A 22,436-nucleotide genomic window follows, 5' to 3' on the forward strand; every position below is an offset into this window, starting at 1 on the left:
TTCTTCCTCTCTCACACTCTCTTCCTCCCTCTCTCATCTCTTTCTTTCCTTCTTTCTCTTTCTCTATCTCTCCCCCTCTTGCTGGCGGGCGGCGGGCGGGCGGCAGGCGGCGGGCGGGCGGGGCGGGCGAGCGGGGGCATCAGCGAGGAAGACCCAGGGAAGGTTCCTTCAGCCGCCCAGCAGCTGATCTGCTCGGCAGCGCAGTGAGGAGCCGAATCGGGGTTTCCCCTTTGCGTGGGCGGCGGGGAAACCCCGATCTTCGTCTGCTCGCTGCTGCTGCGCTGCCGAGCAGATCAGCTGCTGGGCGGCCGCAGCAGCAGCGAGCTGACGAAGATCGGGGTTTCCCCGCCGCCCATGCAAAGGGGAAACCCTGATTCGGCTCCTCGCTGCGCTGCCGAGCAGATCAGCTGCTGGGCGGCCGAAGGAACCTTCCCTGGGTCTTCCCTGCTGCCCACGCAAACTCCACCATCTGCGCATGCGCGGCCATGAAAAAAGGGCACGCATGCGCAGATGGTGTTTTTACTTCCGCAACCCTACATCGCGAAAAATCGATTATCGCGAGGGGTCTTGGAACGGAACCCTCGCGATAATCGAGGGATCACTGTACTGTTTTATTACTGTTGTTAGCCGCCCCAAGTCTGCGGAGAGGGGCAGCATACAAATCCAATAAGTAAGTAAGTAAGTAAGTAAGTAAGTAAGTAAGTAAGTAAGTAAGTAAGTAAGTAAGTAAGTAAGTAAGTAAGTAAATAAATATTGATATAAAAAAAAGAACTGTGTGGCTAACAGTTCAACGGGGAGGGAGGGGGAATTAGGGGCAGCTCTGTATAATATATTTTAGAATCTAAGTACAACAACTATACAAATAATAATTATATTGCGGAATGATACAATATGTACAACACCACATGCCTGCTCTTTTTAATCTTTGTATTATAATAAAAAAATATAAAAATAATAAATATAAATCAATAAATCAAAAAAATATTACATAATAAATCAATAAATCAATCCAAACAAGAGGGTACCTGGGAAATAAAAATGATCTTAAGAAATGAAGTTTTTTTTTTAAAAAAAAGAGGTACCTGTTTGTTTAATGCTGTATCCGCAATCAAGGCAATTGTTAAACTATCTTCTGGATAGGAGACCAGAAATTCGGACTTTAATCACCACATTTCAGAGGGCTAAGAAGGAAAATTGGTGGGCAGGGGGAAGAGTTTCCAGCCCCTGAAGGATGACGCAATGGATCTGACTCAGCCTCTCTCAAACAATAGAAACATTTCCTTTCCTTCCTCCAGAGGTTGGACTTTGGTGTGGTTTTTTTTTTTAAAAGAACTTTTTAATTGCCTTTTGTAAAAAGCAATAAACTGGAAACCGCCCAGTGTCACAGATATGTTTCTGTTTCCAACAGGGCCATCCTGAGCTTGCCTCAAGGGCCAACTGGATGGCATTCGGGAAAGATCACCAAACTTTTTTTGGGGGAAAAAAACAGCCATAAAAAAGACTTGATTTGTTTATTTATTTATTTATTTTGTCCAATACACAATGAGGGTTTTAGTGGGTATATATCTATATACACATAGTAAAATACATGATGATGGTTATAGAGGAGATACTCATAGTAAAATACAGTCATACCTCGCCTTACGAACCTAATTGGTTCCAGGGGGAGGTTCGTAAGACGAAACATTTTTTCCCATAGGAAACAATGTAAAGTCAATTAATCCGTGCAACCAAACCCCCCCCCGCAAAAAAAACGGCGTTCGGCGACTGCTGGGAAGCCGCGCGGCTATTTTAAAAGGTGACAGCCGGCCTGGGGGGCTTCCCAGCAACCTTCCAAACCCCGAACCCGGAAGTTCAGCAAAAGTTCGGGGTTCGGGAGGTTGCTGGGAAGCCCACCAGGCCGGCTGTCACCTTTTAAAACAGCCGTGCGGCTTCCAAGCAGCTTCCCGAAGCCGAACGCCAAACCCGAACTTCCGCGTTCGGCGACTGCTGGGAAGCCGCGCGGCTGTTTTAAAAGGTGACAGCCGGCCCGGGGGGCTTCCCAGCAACCTCCCGAACCCCAAACCCGGAAGTTCGGCAAAAGTTCGGGGTTTGGGAGGTTGCTGGGAAGCCCCCCAGGCCGGCTGTCACCTTTTAAAACAACCGCGCGGCTTCCCAGCAGCTTCCCGAAGCCGAACGCCAAACCCGAACTTCCGTGTTCGGCGTTCGGCGACTGCTGGGAAGCCGCGCGGCTGTTTTAAAAGGTGACAGCCGGCCTGGGGGGCTTCCCAGCAACCTCCCGAACCCTGAACCCAGAAGTTCGGCAAAAGTTCGGGGTTCGGGAGGTTGCTGGGAAGCCCCCCAGGCCGGCTGTCACCTTTTAAAACAGCCGCGCGGCTTCCCAGCAGCTTCCCGAAGCCGAACGCCAAACCCGAACTTCCGCGTTCGGTGTTCGGAGACTGCTGGGAAGCCGTGTGGCTGTTTTAAAAGGTGACAGCCGGGCTGGGGGGCTTCCCAGCAACCTCCCGAACCGAACCCGGGGTTCAGAAAATTTTTGCCTCTTCTTACGAACTTTTTTCGAGTTACGAACCGGTGTTCGGGAGGCTGCTGGGAAGCCCTGCCGCCCGGCTGTCACCTTTTAAAACAGCCGCGCGGCTTCCCAGCAGTCTCCGAATGCCGGTTCGTAACTCGAAAAAAGTTCGTAAGAAGAGGCAAAATTTTTCTGAACCCCGGGTTCGTATCACGAGTTGTTCGTAAGGCGAGGGGTTCGTATCTTGAGGTACCACTGTATATCTAAGAAAGAATAGAAGAGAAGATATAGTAATAGAACATATCAATGAAAGAATAGAAGAAGAGATATAGGAATAGAAGAAAGGTATAGGAGATATAGGAGAGCAATAGTACAGGGGACGGAAGGCTCTTGTACTCGCCCCTTACTGACCTCTTAGGAATCTGGATAGGTCAACCGTAGATAATCTAAGGGTAAAGTGTTGGGGGTTTGGGGATGACACTATGGAGTCCGGTAATGAGTTCCACGCTTCGACAACTCGGTTACTGAAGTCTTATTTTTTACAGTCAAGTTTGGAGCGGTTAATATTAAGTTTAAATCTGTTGTGTGCTCTTGTGTTGTTGTGGTTGAAGCTGAAGTAGTCTCCGACAGGCAGGACGTTGCAGCATATGATCTTCTGGGCAATACTTAGATCTTGTTTAAGGCGTCTTAGTTCTAAGCTTTCTAGGTCCAGGATTGAAAGTCTAGTCTCGTAGGGTATTCTATTTGAGTTGCAAAGACTCGAATGAGATGTGAGGGCTGCACTTTATCCCTAGCCAGGCTGATGGAGGGTGCTGGAGTTCTCACCCACAACTGGTGCCCCCGGGATACACAGCTACTCCTTGACTTACAACTTGCTTAGCGTTCGTTCGAAGTTATGATGGTACCAGAAAAATTGGATTATGACGGGTCCTCCCATTTTTGTCCCGTTTATAAATAATAGTAGTAATAATAATAATAATAATTGTCTAGTTCATGGGATCTGGAGAAGGCCAACTCTGTGGGACCTAACCGGCCGCTGGGTTACGTAAGTCAGAAGATGGTCCCGTAGGTAATCCGGTCCCATGCCATGTAGGGCTTTATAGGTCATAACCAGCACTTTGAATTGCGTTCGGAGACCAATGGGCAACCAATGCAGCTTGCGGAGTGTTTAAGAAACACGGGCATATCTCAGGAGGCCCATGAGAGCTCGCGTGGCTGCATTTTGCACTACCTGCAGTGTTGTGGTTAGCTCTGGCCCAGCTCCTGCCCCAATGAATGTGCAGGTGGATGTGGGGGAAACATCCACATGCCACAGGCCTGTTTTGCTCCCGATGGAATCTGCCGACGAAGCTTCCTCTGACCAAGGAAGCGTGAGTGATATGGAAGAGGGGAGTTTGGCAGACAGCCCAGGAGGAGATCAATCATCTGTATCATCCGTGGATTCTGAACAAGAATTAATGACACATCCACGCATTCGTAGAGTGATGCATAGGAGACAACAACTGAAGCATTATTACAAGAGAAAATGAGGCCACCTGTGGTTGGGTGGGGCTGCTGTAATTAGTGCTACAGATAAAAGTGCAGCTTGGTGTTTAAGCCTCATGGCAGTTTATCTGATTCATTGTTTTGTCAAGATCGTGGTTTTTGTGCTGTTCAAGATTGTGTGTGGATTCTCTGGACTCTAGAATTGGACTCAATTTCCAAGTTATTGGGTGAGCCATTGGACTGGATTTAACCTGTGCTTTGTGTGTACCAGAAAATCCCTTTGACATTTAAAAAGGGAGCTGTTTCTGTTTTTCTGTTTATAAAAACTTTTGGGTTTTCCTTTTATCGTGTGGTGTGTGTCTTCCTGGACTAATTAGCCTGTAATTACGGGCGGTTGAAACACGCCGGCAGAACACTGCAGTCTCCGAACGCTCTTCAAAGGTAGCCCCATGTAGAGAGCATTGCAGTAGTCGAACCTCAAGGTGATAAGTGCATGAGTGACTGTCACAAGAGACTCCCGGTCTAAATAAGTACAAAGTAATTTTAAGTACATTTGTGGTGTGTTTCAATATCCCTCCATATGAGGATGCTGGAGTGTGGTCCTGAAGCGACTTTGCTCAATTTAGTAAATATGGGTAGTCCTCATTTTGTGACAAACTGGGATTGGCAGGTTGGGTATTAAATGAAGCAACTGCTAAGTGAAATATTGTGATTTTACCATTTTACCTCCACTTTCATAGAAACATAGAAGTCTGACGGCAGAAAAAGACCTCATGGTCCATCTAGTCTGTCCTTCTACTATTTCCTGTATTTTATCTTAGGATGGATATATGTTTATCCCAGGCATGTTTACATTCAGTTACTGTGGATTTATCAACCACGTCTGCTGGAAGTTTGTTCCAAGCATCTACTACTCTTTCAGTAAAATAATATTTTCTTATGTTGCTTCTGATCTTTCCCCCAACTAACCTCTGTGCCCCCTTGTTCTTGTGTTCACTTTCCTATTAAAAACACTTCTCTCCTGAATCTTATTTAACCCTTTAACATATTTAAATGTTTCGATCATGTCCCCCCTTTTCCTTCTGTCCTCCAGACTATACAGATTGAGTTCATTAAGTCTTTCCTGATAGGGTTTATCCTTAAGACCTTTCACCATTTTTGTAGCCCGTCTTTGGACCCGTTCAATTTTGTCAATATCTTTTTGTACGTGAGGTCTCCAGAACTGAACACAGTATTCCAAATGTGGTCTCACCAGCGCTCTACACAGCGGGATCACAATCTCCCTCTTCCTGCTTGTTATACCTTTAGCTATGCAGCCAAATATTCTACTTGCTTTCCCTACCACACTGTTCACCCATTTTGAGACTGTCAGAAATCACTACCCCTAAATCCTTCTCTTCTGAAGTTTTTGCTAACACAGAACTACCAATACAATACTCAGATTGAGGATTCCTTTTCCCCAAGTGCATTATTTTACATTTGGAAACATTAAACTGCAGTTTCCATTGCTTTGACCATTTATCTAGTAAAGCTAAATCGTTTGCCATATTACAGATGCCTCCAGGAATATCAACCCTATTGCACACTTTAGAGTCATCGTCAAATAGGCAAACCTTCCCTATCAAACCTTCCCCTATATCACTCACAAACAATTTAAAAAGAATAGGACCCAGAACAGACCCTTGTGGCACAACGCTTGTAACCTGTCTCTGCTCAGAATACTCGCCATTAACAATAACTCTCTGATGTCTACGCTTCAGCCAGTTGCATATCTATTGAACTATCCAGGGATTAAGTGCAATCTTCACTAATTTATCTATCAGCTCTTTATGTGAAAACGTATCAAAGGCTTTGCTAAAGTCCAGGTAGGCAATATCCATGGCACCACCTTCATCCAACACCTTTGTGACATAGTCAAAGAAATCAATGAGATTAGTCTGACATGATTTGCCTTCAGTAAAGCCATGCTGATTTGGGTCCAATAAGTTATTGTTTTTTAGGTGCTGATTTATCCTCTTTTTGAGTAGAGTCTCCATCATTTTAACTAGGACCCAGAACAGACCCCTGTGGCACACCACTTGTAACCTGTCTCTGCTCAGAATACTCGCCATTAACAACAACCTTGGGGGGGGGGGTGTTGGGGGGGAAAGGTTGTCAATGCAAGGATTGGCCCCAAAGTTACTTTTCCCATCACCATCCTCATTGCAAGCGTCCGCCTTAAAAGCCAGTCACTAAATGCAGGCTACCTGTAAGACAGAGTTCTAAAAGGAACTTTTCTTTTCTTCCATCGCTCAGCCCGCAAAAGAACCACCTCTCCACCAGTGATCGCAAACTCTTAAGCAGAGGTCTTCAAACTTGGCAACTTTAAGACTTGTGGACTTCAACTCCCAGAATTCTCCAGCCAGTTATGCTGGCTGGAGAATTCTGGGAGTTGAAGTCCACAAGTCTTAAAGTTGCCAGGTTTGGGGACCCTTGCTCTTAAGTCTTTTCTTTTGCTGCTTCAAAAGCCTGGGGGGGGGGGTCTAGTTTGACAATTTTGTAACTCCAAGCTTGGCTTCAAAAGGGCAGGAAGAGCAGCCAGGAAGAGAATTAATGTTTTATTACATTTTCATCCGGCAACAGATGAGGCCCTTATTGCCTTGCAGCAGGACAGCTGAGCGAGAGAAGCAGTCCAGAACATTCAAAAAAATTTCTTTTATTATACCTGGTTATTCATATAACAACGGTGGCCACGCTAGCGTATGCACAACAGTGGGAAAATGAAAGAATACCGCAGGAGGGGGAGATATTAGAGAAAATTACATCTTGTGCAGAGATGGACAAATTATTTTTTCTAAGTATGGCCAGTTGCTGTAACATAGGGATCGGCAGTTGGCTCTTCTATGACATGTGGACTTCAAGTACCAGAATTCCCGAACTAGCATGATTGGCTCAGGAATTCTGGGAGTTTAATAATAATAATAATAATAATAATAATAATAATAATAATAATAATATATTAGATTTGTATGCCGCCCCTCTCCGTAGACTCAATAATAACAGTATACAATGTAACAAATCTAATACAGTATTAAGAATTATCTAAAACCCCTCATTTAAAAATTATACAACACAAACATACCATACATAAACTATATAAGCAGGGGGGGGATATCTCAAATCCCCCATGCCTGGTGATATAGGTGGGTCTTGAGCAATTTATGAAAGGCAAGGAGGGTGGGGGCAGTTCTGATCTCTGGGGGGAGTTGGTTCCAGAGGGCCGGGGCCGCCACAGAGAAGGCTCTTCCCCTGGGTCCCACCAGATGACGACATTGTTTAGTCGACGGGACCTGGAGAAGGCCAACTCTGTGGGACCTTATCAGGCACTGGGATTCGTGCAGCAGAAGACGATCCCAGAGATATTCTTGTCCGATGTCATGAAAGGCTTTATAGGTCATTACCAACACAATGAAGTCCACAAGTCATAGAAGAGCTAACTTTGCCTACCTCTGCTGTAATAATAATAATAATATTAATATTAATAATAATAATAATAATAGTGGAGTTGAAGTCCACAAGTCATAGAAGAGCCAACTTTGTCCACCCCTATGTTATATGATGTTATACAATATTTATAATTTACATAATATTTACATAAACTATATAATATTTACATAAACTATTTACATAAACTATATAATATTTACATAAACTATATAAGCAGGGGGGGGATATCTCAAATCCCCCATGCCTGGTGATATAGGTGGGTCTTGAGCAATTTATGAAAGGCAAGGAGGGTGGGGGCAGTTCTGATCTCTGGGGGGAGTTGGTTCCAGAGGGCCGGGGCCGCCACAGAGAAGGCTCTTCCCCTGGGGCCCGCCAGATGACGACATTGTTTAGTCGACGGGACCTGGAGAAGGCCAACTCTGTGGGACCTTATCAGGCACTGGGATTCGTGCAGCAGAAGACGATCCCAGAGATATTCTTGTCCAATGTCATGTAAGGCTTTATAGGTCATTACCAACACAATGAAGTCCACAAGTCATAGAAGAGCCAACTTTGCCTACCTCTGCTGTAATAATAATAATAATATTAATATTAATAATAATAATAATAGTGGAGTTGAAGTCCACAAGTCATAGAAGAGCCAACTTTGCCCACCCCTATGTTATATGATGTTATACAATATTTATAATGTGGAATGAGATAGAACAATATGTTTAAAGGTGAAAAACTATAGAACTATAGTAAACTAGGAAAGAAGAACTATTCGCGGATACGAATATCACAAAACAACCCTAGAGGAATAAGTGTATATATGTAACTGCTTTGTTTCATTGTGTTTTGTTTTGTTTATTTATTGTTTGTGTATGTGTCTTTTTAATGTATATAAATCAATAAAAACTATATTTATAAGTCTTCAACAGGTGTAGCGTTCCCGCACCTCCAGCCTGTTTCAAATGCCATGCGGCGGACTCCTAAGAGAGGAGCTAAGAAAGATTGGGAGGGGGCTATACATTATATAAAATACTGTCAATAAAAAGTCTTTCACCCAGCCTGCCCTTAAACTCCCGCCTACCTCGCTTTATCATAAACTTCTCGCCCCCAAATACAGAATCAACTTCGCTTCCCCTGTCCCGGGCCCTCCCACACCCGTTTCGCCCTGCCAACCGCTGGTTCTTTTCTTTACCTGCTTCCCGGCCGCTCCGCGCTGCTCCCGCACTAGGCCGCCAATGGCTCCGCGGGACCCCCGAGCGACGGCCAGGGAAAGACGCGGAACTGACCTCAGCCGGCTCCGAGCGACTCGCCGCGCCTTCAGCTTCTCAATCCCCGGCCAAAGAGAAGAAGCTCCAAGTTGGGGCTGGCAAGCAACAGGCTTCCCAATCGCGAGAACTCGGCCTACAACTCCCGGCACGCCCCGCGCGCCGGCAGTCTATTTCCCGATAGACGCTGTGGGGAAGGCCGCAGGGAAACTACATCTCCCGACAAGCCACGGCTCTGTCTTTGGGCCTATCCAGACAGGCAACGCTTGCCGAAGCCGGAGCTATCGAACTCTTTCTGGCAAAAATTTTGGCAGAAATGTTTTTGACCCATGAAAAGAAGTCGGAAACAAACGATCAGTATCGGTTGAATTTCGACTCCTGTCATTACCAATCGACACGTCTGGAGAATATATGGCAATACTTTTCTTAAGATGACTGTGACTTGTTGCTTGTACCCTAAGATTTTTATTAATATTGATTATTTCTTCATTGCTTATTTGACGCCTATGACAACCATTAAGTGCTGTACCACATGTATTTTCTTTTATGTATACTGAGAGCACATGCACCAAGACAAATTCCTTGTGTGTCCAATCACACTTGGCCAATAGAGAATTTTATTCTATTCTATGATCGAGATAGTAATGTGTAAGGTTTCAGCTTTTTCTATTCTGGAGGAAAGAAACCGTAAAAAAAATCATTGACCCTGTTTATGTACTCAAAATTGAGTTATCCTGGGTTGATTGCGGCTTGTTCCTGATTTAAGAAAATATCAGTTAGTAGGACTCAAACTTTATATTGACAAAACTCTACTTGACAGGTTTAAATCAGGGGTCTCCAACCTTGGCAACTTTTAAGACTTGTGGACTTCAATTCCCAGAATACTTCAGCCAGCAAAGCTAGCTGATTAATTCTGGGAGTTGAAATCCACAAGTCTTAAAAGTTGCCAAGGTTGGAGATCCCTAGTTTAAACGACTGATTGAATTAAACCCTTTTTGGATTAACTTAACATAGTCAGGAAACAAAATTAGGTTTATACAACTTGTTAAACTACAAAAATTACAAACCAGATTTATCAAGTGTAGTTACAGCTGTTACGGTAGGTTTTAAACTGATCAGGTTATTTGTGTTGTGTGTGAATTCAGCTATGCATTTTTCCTCTCATTGTGATGTGGATTGAGAAAAGGGCTCCATTGATGGGCACCCTTGCTTAAGGGGCACCTGAATATGTTAAGAGGCCTGCTTCTTGGCTTTTCTGTTAGTTGATTCACTATTTTGGCTGCTGCGCGTTTATTTGTCTTTTATTTTACATTGTTTCAACTGCTTTCTAAGTTTAGAACTACAACCCCCTGCTGCTATGAAAGGAAGTGTGTGTGTGTGTGTGGGGGGGTCAACTATTTTCAAAAGCACCAGAGGGCAGGTCAAGCAACAAAGGATGGAACTAATCAGTGAGAAAAGCAACCTGTAATTAAGGCAAAACTTCCTAACAGTGAAGACAATTAAACAGTGAAACAGCCTTGCCTGCAGTACTTGGGGGTGCTTCATCACTGAAGGTTTTTTAAGAATAGACTGGAGAGTCACTTGTCTGAAATTATTCTCCTGCTTAAGCAGGGGGCTGGACTAGAAGACCTCCAAGATCCCTTCTAACTCTGATACTGTTAGAAAAGAATAGAATAGAATAGAATAGAAGCATATGCACCCAAGACAAATTCCTTGTCTGTCCAATCACACTTAACCAATAAAGAATTCTATCTATCTTCTATCTAGAATAGAATTCTTTAATTGGCCAAATATGATTGGACTCACAAGGAATTTGTCTTTGGTGCATATTTTATTTATTTGTTTATTTTATCCAATACACAATACATATAGAGGAGAATAGACATGAGGTAATATATATAAAGAAAAATATAAAATAGAGAATATATGAAAGGAAGAAAATATATATGATATATGGGATAAAGGAAAGACAATTGGACAGGGGACGAAAGGCACGCTAGTGCACTTACGTACGCCCCTTACTGACCTCTTAGGAACCTGGAGAGGTCAATTGTGGATAGTCTAAGGGAGAAATGTTGGGGTTGACACTATTGAGTCTGGTAATGAGTTCCACGCTTGGACAACTCGATTGTTAAAGTCATATTTTTTACAGTCAAGTTATAATCAAACTGTCCTCTTAGGAAGCAACACTGATTGAAAATCAATTTCACATGTTGTTATACACATTCAAGTGTGTACATAACAAAGTAATCAATGAGAATATTTCATTCATTCAGATCTAGGATGTGTTATTTGAGTGTTCCCTTTATTTATTTATTTTTGAGCAGTATACTGTACATACAAAATACACTGTTACTGTTACCATAACTGCTAGCCACCCAGAGTCACTTGGCTGAGATAGGAGCTGTAGAAATTGAATGAATAAACAAGCAAGCAAGCAAATGAGTTCAGCATACGACCCTCGTGGTCATAGATCTCGCTTCCTTGAGGCCCCCCTCCGCTTCCTCAGCTTTGGGTCCTTCCCGCCGAACTACGCTTCCCAGAATGCCGAGCGAAGCCGGCGCTCTTCTTCCCCTCTAACGAGCGAATGGAATGAGCCACGTGGGCGGGGCAAAGGCGGCGGCGGCTGTTGTTTTCTTCTGTCGCCGTGGCAGCTGAAGGCTGCGGCCAGCTTGGGACACCGGGGAAGCTTTTAAGAGACCCTGCTGGTAAGTAGGGAGGGATTCAAGGGCCGGTAGGGCAGGAAAGAAGACGAGGAGGAGGAGGAGGAAGAAACCGTTTGTTTGTACGTCCTAGACCTAGATGAAGCCTCCATATTCAGTAGCATCCATTAAATGTCAGCTGCAAAGGGAACGGTGGTAAGAGAATGTCGTCGGGTGGCTCCTGGAAACAAACAATTGCAGTTACTGTAATTGGCTAGGGTAAGGGTAGGCAAAGTTGGCTCTTCTATGACTGGTGGACTTCAACTCCCAGAATTCCTGAGCTAGCATGATTGGTTCAAGAATTCTGGGAGTTGAAGTCCACGAGTCATAGAAGAGCCAACTTTGCCTACCCCTAGCGCTAGCAATTCTGGGAGTGAAAGGCTCCCACATCTGGAGGACACCAGATGGGGGGGGCAGCTGTAAGCATTGGTGTTTCCTGAACAAGAGCCCCATTTTTCCCATCTCTGTGATGGGATGAAGGGAACCCCATTTTTGTAAAGTGACCAATTTTTTTACAATGAAAAAGAGGACAAAAAAAATTAAGAAAAAAGTGCAATGCAAATAAATGAAACATTTATGTCATTAGGAATAAATAAAATTAATAATGAGAACCAAAACTTTAATAAAAAAAGCGATAGAACATTACTAAATCTATATAAAATTATTTTACACTTGTGTTGAAAACAGGTGGTATAAAATTGAATTGAAGAATCGATAAAACGTGAATTGTACTCACCTGAGTATAATATTCAGTGAGAAAGAACATATTTATTCTGGAATAAGCTTGTGGCCAGGCTGATTGAGGAAATCCAGAACAAAAAAGGTTGCAAAAGAAAAGTAATTGTGAATAATCATCTACATAGCTTCTGCTCCGGTAATCTCACACTATTAACAAGATGATATAAAACTTTCGCCAGACCAATCCTTGAATACAGCTCAATTGTCTGCAACCCACACTGCATTTCGGACATAAACACTCTAGAAAATGTCCAGAGATACTTTACTAGGGATAGAAGAGCCCTCCACTCCTACACTCGCAACAGAATACCCTACATAATTAGACTTACAATCCTAGATTTAGAAAGCTTACAACTATGTTGCCTTAAACATGACCTAAGCAGAGCCCATAAAATCATCTGTTATAACGTCCTTCCTGTCAATGACTACTTCAGCTTCAACCACAACAATATACAGGCACACAACACAAACTTAAAGTAATGGGAATCGGGTTTCAGAGGTTAAGGTGGGAGAAAATTTAGGTTGGGATAAACATATATCCATCCTAAGATAAAATACAGGAAATAGTATAAGACTAGAGGTCTTTTTATGCCGTCAGTCTTCTATGTTTCTATGTAAACCGCTCTAAACTCGACTGGAGGAAATACAACTTTAGTAACCAAATAGTTGATGCATGGAACTCATTACCAGACTCTGTAGTATCATCACCTAACCCCCAAAACTTTACCCTTAGACTATCCACTGTTGACCTCTCCCAATTGCTAAGAGGTCAGTAAGGGGCGTGCATAAGTACACCAGAGTGCCTTCTGTCTCCTGTCCTAAATGTTTTTCTTTTACTGGTATAATAAATGTCAGGAACAGTAATTTTAAAAATGGGATTAAAAGGGAATTAGAGGCATTGCCTGTTTCTTTATCCCCAGGAATGTCTTCTTATGTAGGTTTTTTTTTTTTACAAAATATGGAAGAAGTCCCAAATGTCCCTTCCCATCTTGATTTTCAGAGGTCTGCTCTTTCCTCCTATCTAGAACCAGGCCTTTATGTTCCTCCAGCTACTTGAAAAGAGCTTATCATGGCAAAAGACATCTTAGGAGAGGCAGGCCTCCATTTTGACGAGCTGAACAAACTGAGGGTTTTGGATCCAGAGGTGGCCCAGCAAACCACAGAGCTGAAAGAGGAATGCAGACTGTTCGTGGAGAGTAAGTCTTCAAAGTGGAGTCCGGATGGGGTTGGAGGCCTGGTTCACACTGATGTGGTTAGCGAGGGATGGTTTGCGGAGTGACTTGTAGCTTAGCCTATCTGGGAGATGCCTATCTGGCTCTATGTTTTAGTATTATTTCTGGCTGACCCAGCTTTTATGCAGAAATGACTCATTTCTGCACAAATGGGTGAGCAGTGTGGTCGGGCAGTAGGAAAAGCAAGTAGGATGCTTGGCTGCATAGCTAGAGGTATAACAAGCAGGAAGAGGGAGATTGTGATCCCCTTATATAGAGCGCTGGTGAGACCACATTTGGAATACTGTGTTCAGTTCTGGAGACCTCACCTACAAAAAGATATTGACAAAATTGAACGGGTGCAAAGACGTGCTACAAGAATGGTGGAAGGTCTTAAGCATAAAACGTATCAGGAAAGACTTCATGAACTCAATCTGTATAGTCTGGAGGACAGAAGGAAAAGGGGGGACATGATCGAAACATTTAAATATGTTAAAGGGTTAAATAAGGTTCAGGAGGGAAGTGTTTTTAGTAGGAAAGTGAACACAAGAACAAGGGGACACAATCTGAAGATAGTTGGGGGAAAGATCAAAAGCAACGTGAGAAAATATTATTTCACTGAAAGAGTAGTAGATCCTTGGAACAAACTTCCAGCAGACCTGGTTGGTAAATCCACAGTAGCTGAATTTAAACATGCCGGGGATAAACATATATCCATAGTAAGATGAAATACAGGAAATAGTATAAGGGCAGACTAGATGGACCATGAGGTCTTTTTCTGCCGTCAGTCTTCTATGTTTCTATGTTTCTATTTAGACCAGGATGGAGACCAAGGCTTCTGCGACCTGAGAATGTCATGGCTGGCTGAGTTTTGGAACTGTGGCCAAATATGGCCTCATCAACGTCCATCAGGCCTTTTTTGTCTTTCAGCTCTTGCTTCCTAGTAGCCTGCCTACCAGAGATCTCCCTATTTCCCTCCCCCCCTCATAGGCAGGGGTTCAAATAGTTGTGGCTGGTGGGTCCTAAAAATGAGAGTTACCTAAATCTTGCTCTCCAAAATCAAGTTAAAGGGTTTCCTCTTAGGGTGGGTTTCCTCTTTGTGACGTCTATTTTTGTGCTTGTGTAGGCCTATGTACAGGGGAATAGATTCGAGTTTTGTGGGCATTGGTGGAGATTGATGTCATTCTAAAAGTACTTGTTTGATTGGATGAGCAATTGTTTAGCTTTACTAGATAAATGGTCAAAGCAATGGAAACTGCAGTTTAATGTTTCCAAATGTAAAATAATGCACTTGGGGAAAAGGAATCCTCAATCTGAGAATTGTATTGGCAGTTCTGTGTTAGCAAAAACTTCAGAAGAGAAGGATTTAGGGGTAGTGATTTCTGGCAGTCTCAAAATGGGTGAACAGTGCAGTCAGGCAGTAGGGAAAGCAAGTAGGATGCTTGGCTGCATAGCTAGAGGTATAAGAAGCAGGAAGAGGGAGATTGTGATCCCCTTATATAGAGCGCTGGTGAGACCACATTTGGAAAACTGTGTTCAGTTCTGGAGACCTCACCTACAAAAAGATATTGACAAAATTGAATGGGTCCAAAGACGGGCTACAAGAATGGTGGAAGGTCTTAAGCATAAAACGTATCAGGAAAGACTTCATGAACTCAATCTGTATAGTCTGGAGGACAGAAGGAAAAGGGGGGACATGATCGAAACATTTAAATATGTTAAAGGGTTAAATAAGGTTCAGGAGGAAAGTGTTTTTAATAGGAAAGTGAACACAAGAACAAGGGGACACAATCTGAAGTTAGTTGGGGGGAAAGATCAAAAGCAACATGAGAAAATATTATTTTACTGAAAGAGTAGTAGATCCTTGGAACAAACTTCCAGCAGACGTGGTTGGTAAATCCACAGTAACTGAATTTAAACATGCCTGGGATAAACATATATCCATCCTAAGATAAAATACAGAAAATAGTATAAGGGAAGACTAGATGGACCATGAGGTCTTTTTCTGCCGTCAGACTTCTATGTTTTTATGTTCTATGTTAAAGGCGGTTTAATAAGAATTCTTTATTGGCCAAGTGCGATTGGACACACAAGGAATTTGTCTTGGGTGTATATGCTGTCAGTGTACATAGGAGAATAAAATACTTGCATCAAGAATAAAAAGCTACCCTTAGTGATAGTCAAGGTTCTAATAAGCTATCATATCGTACTAAGAAACAAATATAAACAATGTAAATTGGAAGATACAGGCAATAGGGTTATAGTAATAAGGGAAAAGATAAATACTAATAATAGCAAAATAGGATTATAGTAATAAGGGAATAGCAGTAGGGTTATAGTAATAAGGGAAAAGATAAATACTAATAATAGCAGAATAGGGTTATAGTAATAAGGGAATAGCAAGAGTAATAAGGGAAAAGATAGATACTAATAATAGCAGAATAGGGTTATAGTAATAAGGGGATAGCAATAGGGTTATAGTAATAAGGGAAAAGATAGATACTAAGAATAGCAGAATAGGGTTATAGTAATAAGGGGATAGCAATAGGGTTATAGTAATAAGGGAAAAGATAGATACTAAGAATAGCAGAATAACAGTAATACAGTGTTAGTAAATTATTTGACAGTGTTGTGGGAATTATTCAGCAGAGTGATGGCATTCGGGGGGAAAACTGTCCTTGTGTCTAATTGGTCTGGTATGCAGTGCCCTATAGCGTCGTTTTAAGGATAGAAGTTGAAACAATTTAACTATTGTAGTTTTAATAATTAATGGTTCCAAATGAGGGATTATACGACTGAGCACTCTTAACAATTATAATATAAATTTCCATATTAACTCTATGGCCTTTCGTCTGATAATGTTGGATATAAACTTTTTCTTTCGCTGCTTTCTTCCTTTATTTTTTTTAACAGAAATTGCAGAATTTAAAAAAATAGTGGGAAACCTGATTGAACTTGTAGATCAGCTAGCAAAAGCCACGGAAAATGAGAAGATTAAGGTAAAGGAAGATTATAAAGGAATATTTCCCACCTCTAATGTGAAGGACATCCCCCCCCCCATTCTTGTCCCCCTCTCCCCAAAAGACAGTGTTTCTGCCTTTGAATAGAAGGAGGGGGTTAATGTTTTGGCACATGCGCGGAAGCAAAGAAAACGCCGAAAATTGGTGACATATCGCACGAGCAAGCATCCTCGCACAAGATCTTGCTTCCGGCTCATCTACAGTAGCCGAATCTCACGCCAGTACACTGGTCTCCAGAAGTGTACCTGTAGCACAAGAGATGAGGAACCCTTGCCTGCTTACCACCAGTCCTCACACTTGTAATTGTAACATAAGAACATAAGCAGAGCCATGCTGAATCAAGCCAAAGCCCATCGAGTCCAGCATTCTGTGTCACACAGTGGCCCACCAATTGTCCATGGGGATCTTGAGCAGAAAGAGAAGGCAAGACCCTCCCTTTCCCTTGACCCCCAACAAATGGTACCCAAGGGAATCCTGCCTGCCTCAACCAACATAGAGGCGGCACAGGGATATCCCTTTCAATAACCACCGATACACTTGGCATCCATGAATCTGTCTAATCCTGCCTTGAAGCTATTAAGCCTGACAGCTGTCATGACCTCTTCTGGAAGGGAATTCCAAAAACCAATGACCCTCTGGGTGAAGAAATATTCCCATTTATTTGTCCTCACTTTCTTACCTATGAGCTTTAGGGAGGGCCCCCTCGTCCTAGTATTGTGTGATAGAGAAAAGAATTTTTCTCTATCCACCTTTTCTATCCCATGCATGATTTTATACACTCCGATCAAGTCTCCCCTTCAACGCCGTCTTTCAAGGCTGAAGAGACCAAGGCGTTGCAACCTGGTTTCATAAGGGAGGGGCTCCATTTCCTTGATAATTCTTGTTGCCCTTTTTTGCACCTTTTGCAGTTCCATTATATCCTTTTTGAGATGCGGTGGCCAGAACTGTACACAGTACTCCAAGTGTGGTCTCACCATCGATTTGTACAAAGGCAATACCACTCTTACTGACTTATTTTCGATTACTTTCCTAATCTTGCCAAGCATGGAATTTGCTTTTTTTTACTGCTGCTGCGCACTTCATTGAGCTGTCCACCAAAACCCCAAGATCTCTTTCTTGGGTTGTCTCAGAAAGCTTGGTCCCCATCAGTTGGTAGGTGTAATTGGGGTTCTTTCACAACATCTCCACGGGCTACAAGAATGGTGGAAGGTCTTAAGCATAAAACGTATCAGGAAAGACTTAATGAATTTAATCTGTATAGTCTGGAGGACAGAAGGAAAAGGGGGGACATGATCGAAACATTTAAATATGTTAAAGGGTTAAATAAGGGTTAAATAAGGTCCAGGAGGGAAGTATTTTTAATAGGAAAGTGAACACAAGGGGACACAATCTGAAGTTAGTTGGGGGAAAGATCAAAAGCAACATGAGAAAATATTATTTTACTGATAGAGTAGTAGATCCTTGGAACAAACTTCCAGCAGACGTGGTTGGTAAATCCACAGTAACTGAATTTAAACATGCCTGGGATAAACATATATCCATTGTAAGATAAAATACAGGAAATAGTATAAGGGCAGACTAGATGGACCATGAGGTCTTTTTCTGCCGTCAGTCTTCTATGTTTCTGTGTTATAGGATCAAAATCCAGGCACATATATTTACAATGGTTGCAAGGTGATTGTTAAGAGAATTGTATCTAATGTTATACCACAGTGTGCTGGAGGACAAGTATGGCATTCACTTACTTTACTATCCGTTCACAAATGTGACCTGGTGCGTTTGACCCAATCAGGATAAAAACAGGCAGCACACTGCCTCCTGCTGGTCATGTACTGTAACTTCCACTCAAATAGATGCTAAAATAGTGTTCACCACATTGGTCAAATTATTTACATTCCCTACCGGTTTGAAAGCATATGTGCTTTATGTTTCATGCATGTGCTTTGCACCTGCCACCGCCATGCACACTTTTTCACCCCCTGTGCATGCAAAGAAGCCTTTGCGCATGCGCAGGGGGTTAAAAATAAGAAAATGGCGACATCTGGGCAGATGGGATGAGCCTCAAGCTGTCACCGCTACTGGTTCTACGAAACACCGGCGGCTGCCTCTACCAGTACACTCAGACCAGGCTGAGCCGAAAGTACTTCACCCCTGGTCCACCACCTAAAAGGGAGTCATCAAACCGCTTAGTAAGAAGTTTTCCTTATTTTATTTCCTATGCTGCCTGGGAAATTCTGGGAATTGAAGTCTACACATGTTAAATTTGCTAAGATTGAGAAGCAAAATGGCCTGGAGCAGTGATTCTCAACCTTTCTCATGCTGTGACCCCTTAATATAGTTCCTCATGTTGTGGTGACCACCAACCATAAGCCTAGCGCCAATTCTCCCAACAGAGCTTTGAGCTGATTGGCAGGAAGGTCAGAGGGACAGCCCCACTGTAAACGCCTGATTGGTCAGATTGTAAGAATATGTTGCAAGCCGCCAGAATAGAAGCTTTAGTTCCTAACACCATGGGAAATTTGTCTTTTTCCATGGCCTTAGGTGACCCCTGTGAAATGGTCCTTCGACCCCCAAAGGGGTCCCAATCCCCTGGTTGAGAACCACTGGCCTAGAGAGATACTATCATTTTATTTATTTATTGGACTTATATGTGCCAATATGAGTCTTTGGAGAGGGGCGGCATACAAATCTAATAAATTATTAATTATTATTATTATTATTATTATTATTATCCATTCTTTCTGCTCAGCTCATTTAAAGGAAGCCTATACTATACATTGATGCTTACCAATGGATGATCAACAGATTTATTTAGAGGTGGAGCAGCTCTTAACCATTTTTGCTCCATTTAGAAGAATTGCAAGAAAACAAAGGTACTTAAAAAAAAATAAAATAAAGGCTTCTTCTTTTGCAGGCAATCGGGGCCCGTAACTTACTGAAGTCCATAGCAAAGCAAAGAGAGGCCCAACAGCAACAGCTCCAGGCATTAATCGCCGAGAAGACGACGCAGTTGGAAAGGTTAGAATTGAACAAAGGGATTTCCAAATACATTCTGGGCACATGTTAGGTTTCCTGGCCATGGAAACACAAGCCCCCAGTAGGTCTCCTGTCCTTAAAGTATCTGATCCTTAATTCGGCCTTCTTTTTGGCTGTTTTCACTCTGCCCAGGCTTCAAGAAATCCTCCTGAACCTTGGAGATGATAAAAAATAGTCCAATGGCCCAACGGGAAGTTCAGAAACGAAGCAACATGGGGGAGTGTGGATGTATGGGGGCCAATGTGGGTTATGACCTATAAAGCCCTTCATGGCATCGGACTAGAATACATCCGGGTCCGCCTTCTGCCGCACGAATCCCAGCGAGCGGGTAGGTCCCACAGAGTCGGTCTTCTTCGGGTCCCGTCAACTAAACAATGTCGTCTGGCGGGACCCAGGGGAAAAGCCTTCTCTGTGGCGGCCCCGACCCTCTGGAACCAGCTCCCCCCGGAGATCAGAATTGCCCCCACTCTCCTTGCCTTTTGTAAGCTCCTCAAAACCCACCTCTGTCGTCAGGCTTGGGGGAACTGAACTACCCTTTTCCCCCCCTAGGCCCATACAATTTATGCATGGTATGTTTGTGTGTATGTTTGGTTTGAATAAGGGTTTTTTAATTATTTTAAACATTAGATTTGTTACATGCTGTTTATTACTGTTGCTAGCCGCCCCGAGTCTACGGAGAGGGGCGGCATACAAATCAAATCAAATCAAATAATAAATGAATGAATGAATGAATGAATTAGTGAGTGAATGAGTGAGTGAGTGAGTGAGTGAGTGAATGAATGAATGTATTATGTACCCGAGCCAAGAATGGTTTGCCATTACTGCCCTAATGCAAACATGGAAGCCATCAGCTCTTGTTCTTGTCATGGCTCTTTTTCCCAGCTGAAAAAAAACTCCCCCAATTGTTCATCCTTCAAGCGGTCTTCAGCCCATCCAGACCATTCTTTGCTTTTCTTTCTTCCCCAGGTACCGAGTGGAGTATCAAACACTGTGCAAAATAGAAGCGGACCAGAATGAATTCATCGACCAGTTTATCTTCCAGAAGTAGACCAAGAATGGATGGCAACCAACAGAACCAAGGGAACTTGACCCATTCCTGTTGTTCCAGAAGAGGCCACTTTGATAGGCTGTGAAGGCATCGACAGAGGACACACCTTGCAAGATCTCCTCTCCATTCAGGAGAGTTTTCATTGTCCCCAAGCAGCCTGCCTCGTGGTTGCGGGTAACGAAAACCATGGTTGGCAGGTTCCCTGGGAAGATATTTGCAATTGGATGTGCTTCCAAAGCAGGGTCTTCAGACTTGACAACTTTAAGACATATGGACTTCAACTCCCAGAATTCTCCAGCCAACAATGCTGGCTGGAGAATTCTGGGAGTTGAAGTCCAAAAGACTTTAACGTTGCCAAGCTGGAAGACCTCTGTTCCAAGGGATGAGAAGGATGGAGCAACTTTTTTATTTAAGTTTGTTTTAGCAGTTGTTTATAATGAGAGTTTTGATTCCTAAACTTTATTTCTGACTGGTTTTGTGCATGTTCCCCATTTTTTATTAAAATAAAATGCTTTCAAGGACCAATTAACTCTCTTTTGAAATGCTGTGCTTTTCACTGCACTTACATCACCGTGATGTTCAGTAGAGAGAAGATAGAGGTGTCATTCACAGATCACACATGGACAGTGAAAGAGGAGAAGGAACAGGAAGGGGAGTTGAAAGAAGAAGGCATTTGATAAAGTAGACCATAACCTACTATTAGATAAAGTTGAAAAATATAGATTAGACAGTAACATCACCAGATGGATTCGTTACTGGCTGACCAACCACAAAGTATAGTGCTCAATGAAACTATCTGCCGCACAAATCCCAGCGACCAATTAGGTCCCACACAGTTGGCCTTCTCTGGGTCCCGTCGACAAAACAATGCCGTCTGGCGGGACATAAGGGAAGAGCCTTCTCTGTGGCAGCCCCGGCCCTCTGGAATCAGCTCCCCCCGGAGATTAGGACTGCCCCCACCCTCCTTGCCTTTCGCAAACTTTTGAAAATTCATCTATGTCGCCAGGTATATCTGGGCCCTCAACAATCAGGATTCAGGCCCAGCTACAGCATGGAAACTGCTTTGGTCGCACTGATGCATGATCTCTGGCGGGCCCGGGATAGGGGTTTATCCTCTGTCCTGGTGCTTCTTGACCTCTCAGCAGCTATTGATACCATCGACCGTGGTATCCTTCTTCACCAGCTGGCAGGGCTGGGAGTGCAAGGCATCGTGCGAGGTGGTTCATCGCCTACCTTTCTGGTCAGCCGCAGTCGGTGTTAGCAGGGGGTCAGAGGTTGACTTCTAGGTCCCTATCTTGTGGGGTTCCTCAGGGGTCGGTCTTCTCCCCGCTGCTGTTTAATATCTATATGAAACTGCTGGGTGAGGTCATTCAAGGGCATGGGGTGAGTTACTATCAGTATGCTGATGATACTCAGCTTTACATCTCCACCCCATGTCCACTCAGTGAAGCAGTGGAAGTGATGTGCCAGTGTCTGGATTGGTGCTAACAGGATCAAACTCAAGCCCAACAAGTTGGAGCGGCTGTGGGTTTTGCCTCCCAAAGATACTTCCATCCGTCTGTCCATTACCCTTTGTGGGGGGAGAACTCTTGACCCCTTCAGAATGGGTCCGCAAGTTGGGCATTCTTCTCGACCCACAGCTCACTTTGGAACATCATCTTTCAGCCGTGGCAAGGGGGGCATTTGCCCAGGTTCGCTTTGTGCACCAATTGCAGCCCTATTTGGACAGGGAGTCTCTACTCACAGTCACTAATGCCCTTATCACCTCAAGGTTCGACTACTGCAATGCTCTCTTCATGGGGCTACCTTTGAAGAGTGTTCAGAAACTGCAAATTGTGCAGAACATAGCCGCATGGACCTTCTCAGATATTCCCATGTCTCTCCAACACTCCGCGGACTGCATTGGCTGCCGATTGGTTTCTGGATGCAATTTAAAGTGTTGGTT

At 43.4% G+C, this 22,436-nt stretch overlaps 2 protein-coding genes across 5 annotated transcripts in view; one reads left to right on the forward strand and one right to left on the reverse strand.

Annotated features, from left to right (window-relative positions):
• Positions 1–9,013, reverse strand: part of TNFAIP1 (TNF alpha induced protein 1) — a 34,320-nt gene extending 25,307 nt beyond the window's left edge. Inside the window, exon 1 of one of the 2 annotated variants that reach the window (XM_070735247.1) lies at positions 8,664–9,013. The gene's annotated coding sequence lies outside the window, so the exon portion shown is untranslated. Of the gene's footprint in view, positions 1–1,082; positions 1,187–8,663 lie in introns of those variants that run through there. The other variant, XM_070735248.1, reaches the window with a different exon arrangement.
• Positions 9,014–11,334: 2,321 nt separating this feature from the next.
• IFT20 (intraflagellar transport 20) lies at positions 11,335–21,016 on the forward strand. Of its 3 annotated transcripts, none has more exons than XM_070735252.1 (5): positions 11,335–11,444; positions 13,202–13,372; positions 16,301–16,386; positions 19,322–19,425; positions 20,410–21,016. In XM_070735252.1, the coding sequence occupies exons 2-5, from the start codon at positions 13,246–13,248 to the stop codon at positions 20,489–20,491; spliced, it is 399 nt and encodes a 132-aa protein (XP_070591353.1). In that variant the 5' UTR covers positions 11,335–11,444; positions 13,202–13,245; the 3' UTR covers positions 20,492–21,016. The 3 variants fall into 3 exon arrangements, with proteins under 3 accessions (XP_070591353.1, XP_070591356.1, XP_070591355.1); XM_070735255.1 differs by having other exon boundaries at positions 11,337–11,444; positions 13,177–13,372; XM_070735254.1 differs by lacking the exon at positions 11,335–11,444 and adding an exon at positions 11,486–11,594.
• The last annotated feature ends 1,420 nt before the right edge of the window (positions 21,017–22,436 follow it).

This window comes from Erythrolamprus reginae, chromosome 1, assembly GCF_031021105.1.
Source record: "Erythrolamprus reginae isolate rEryReg1 chromosome 1, rEryReg1.hap1, whole genome shotgun sequence".
NCBI classification, from domain to species: Eukaryota; Metazoa; Chordata; class Lepidosauria; order Squamata; family Dipsadidae; genus Erythrolamprus; species Erythrolamprus reginae.

Bases quoted from the DNA above. Each gene is read 5' to 3' on its own strand.
- IFT20 (XM_070735252.1), top strand. From the start codon at position 13,246: ATGGCAAAAGACATCTTAGGAGAGGCAGGCCTCCATTTTGACGAGCTG. The intron at 16,387-19,321 runs GTAAAGGAAGAT...CTTCTTTTGCAG, and splicing joins CGGAAAATGAGAAGATTAAG to GCAATCGGGGCCCGTAACTT. The intron at 19,426-20,409 runs GTTAGAATTGAA...TTTCTTCCCCAG, and splicing joins AAGACGACGCAGTTGGAAAG to GTACCGAGTGGAGTATCAAA.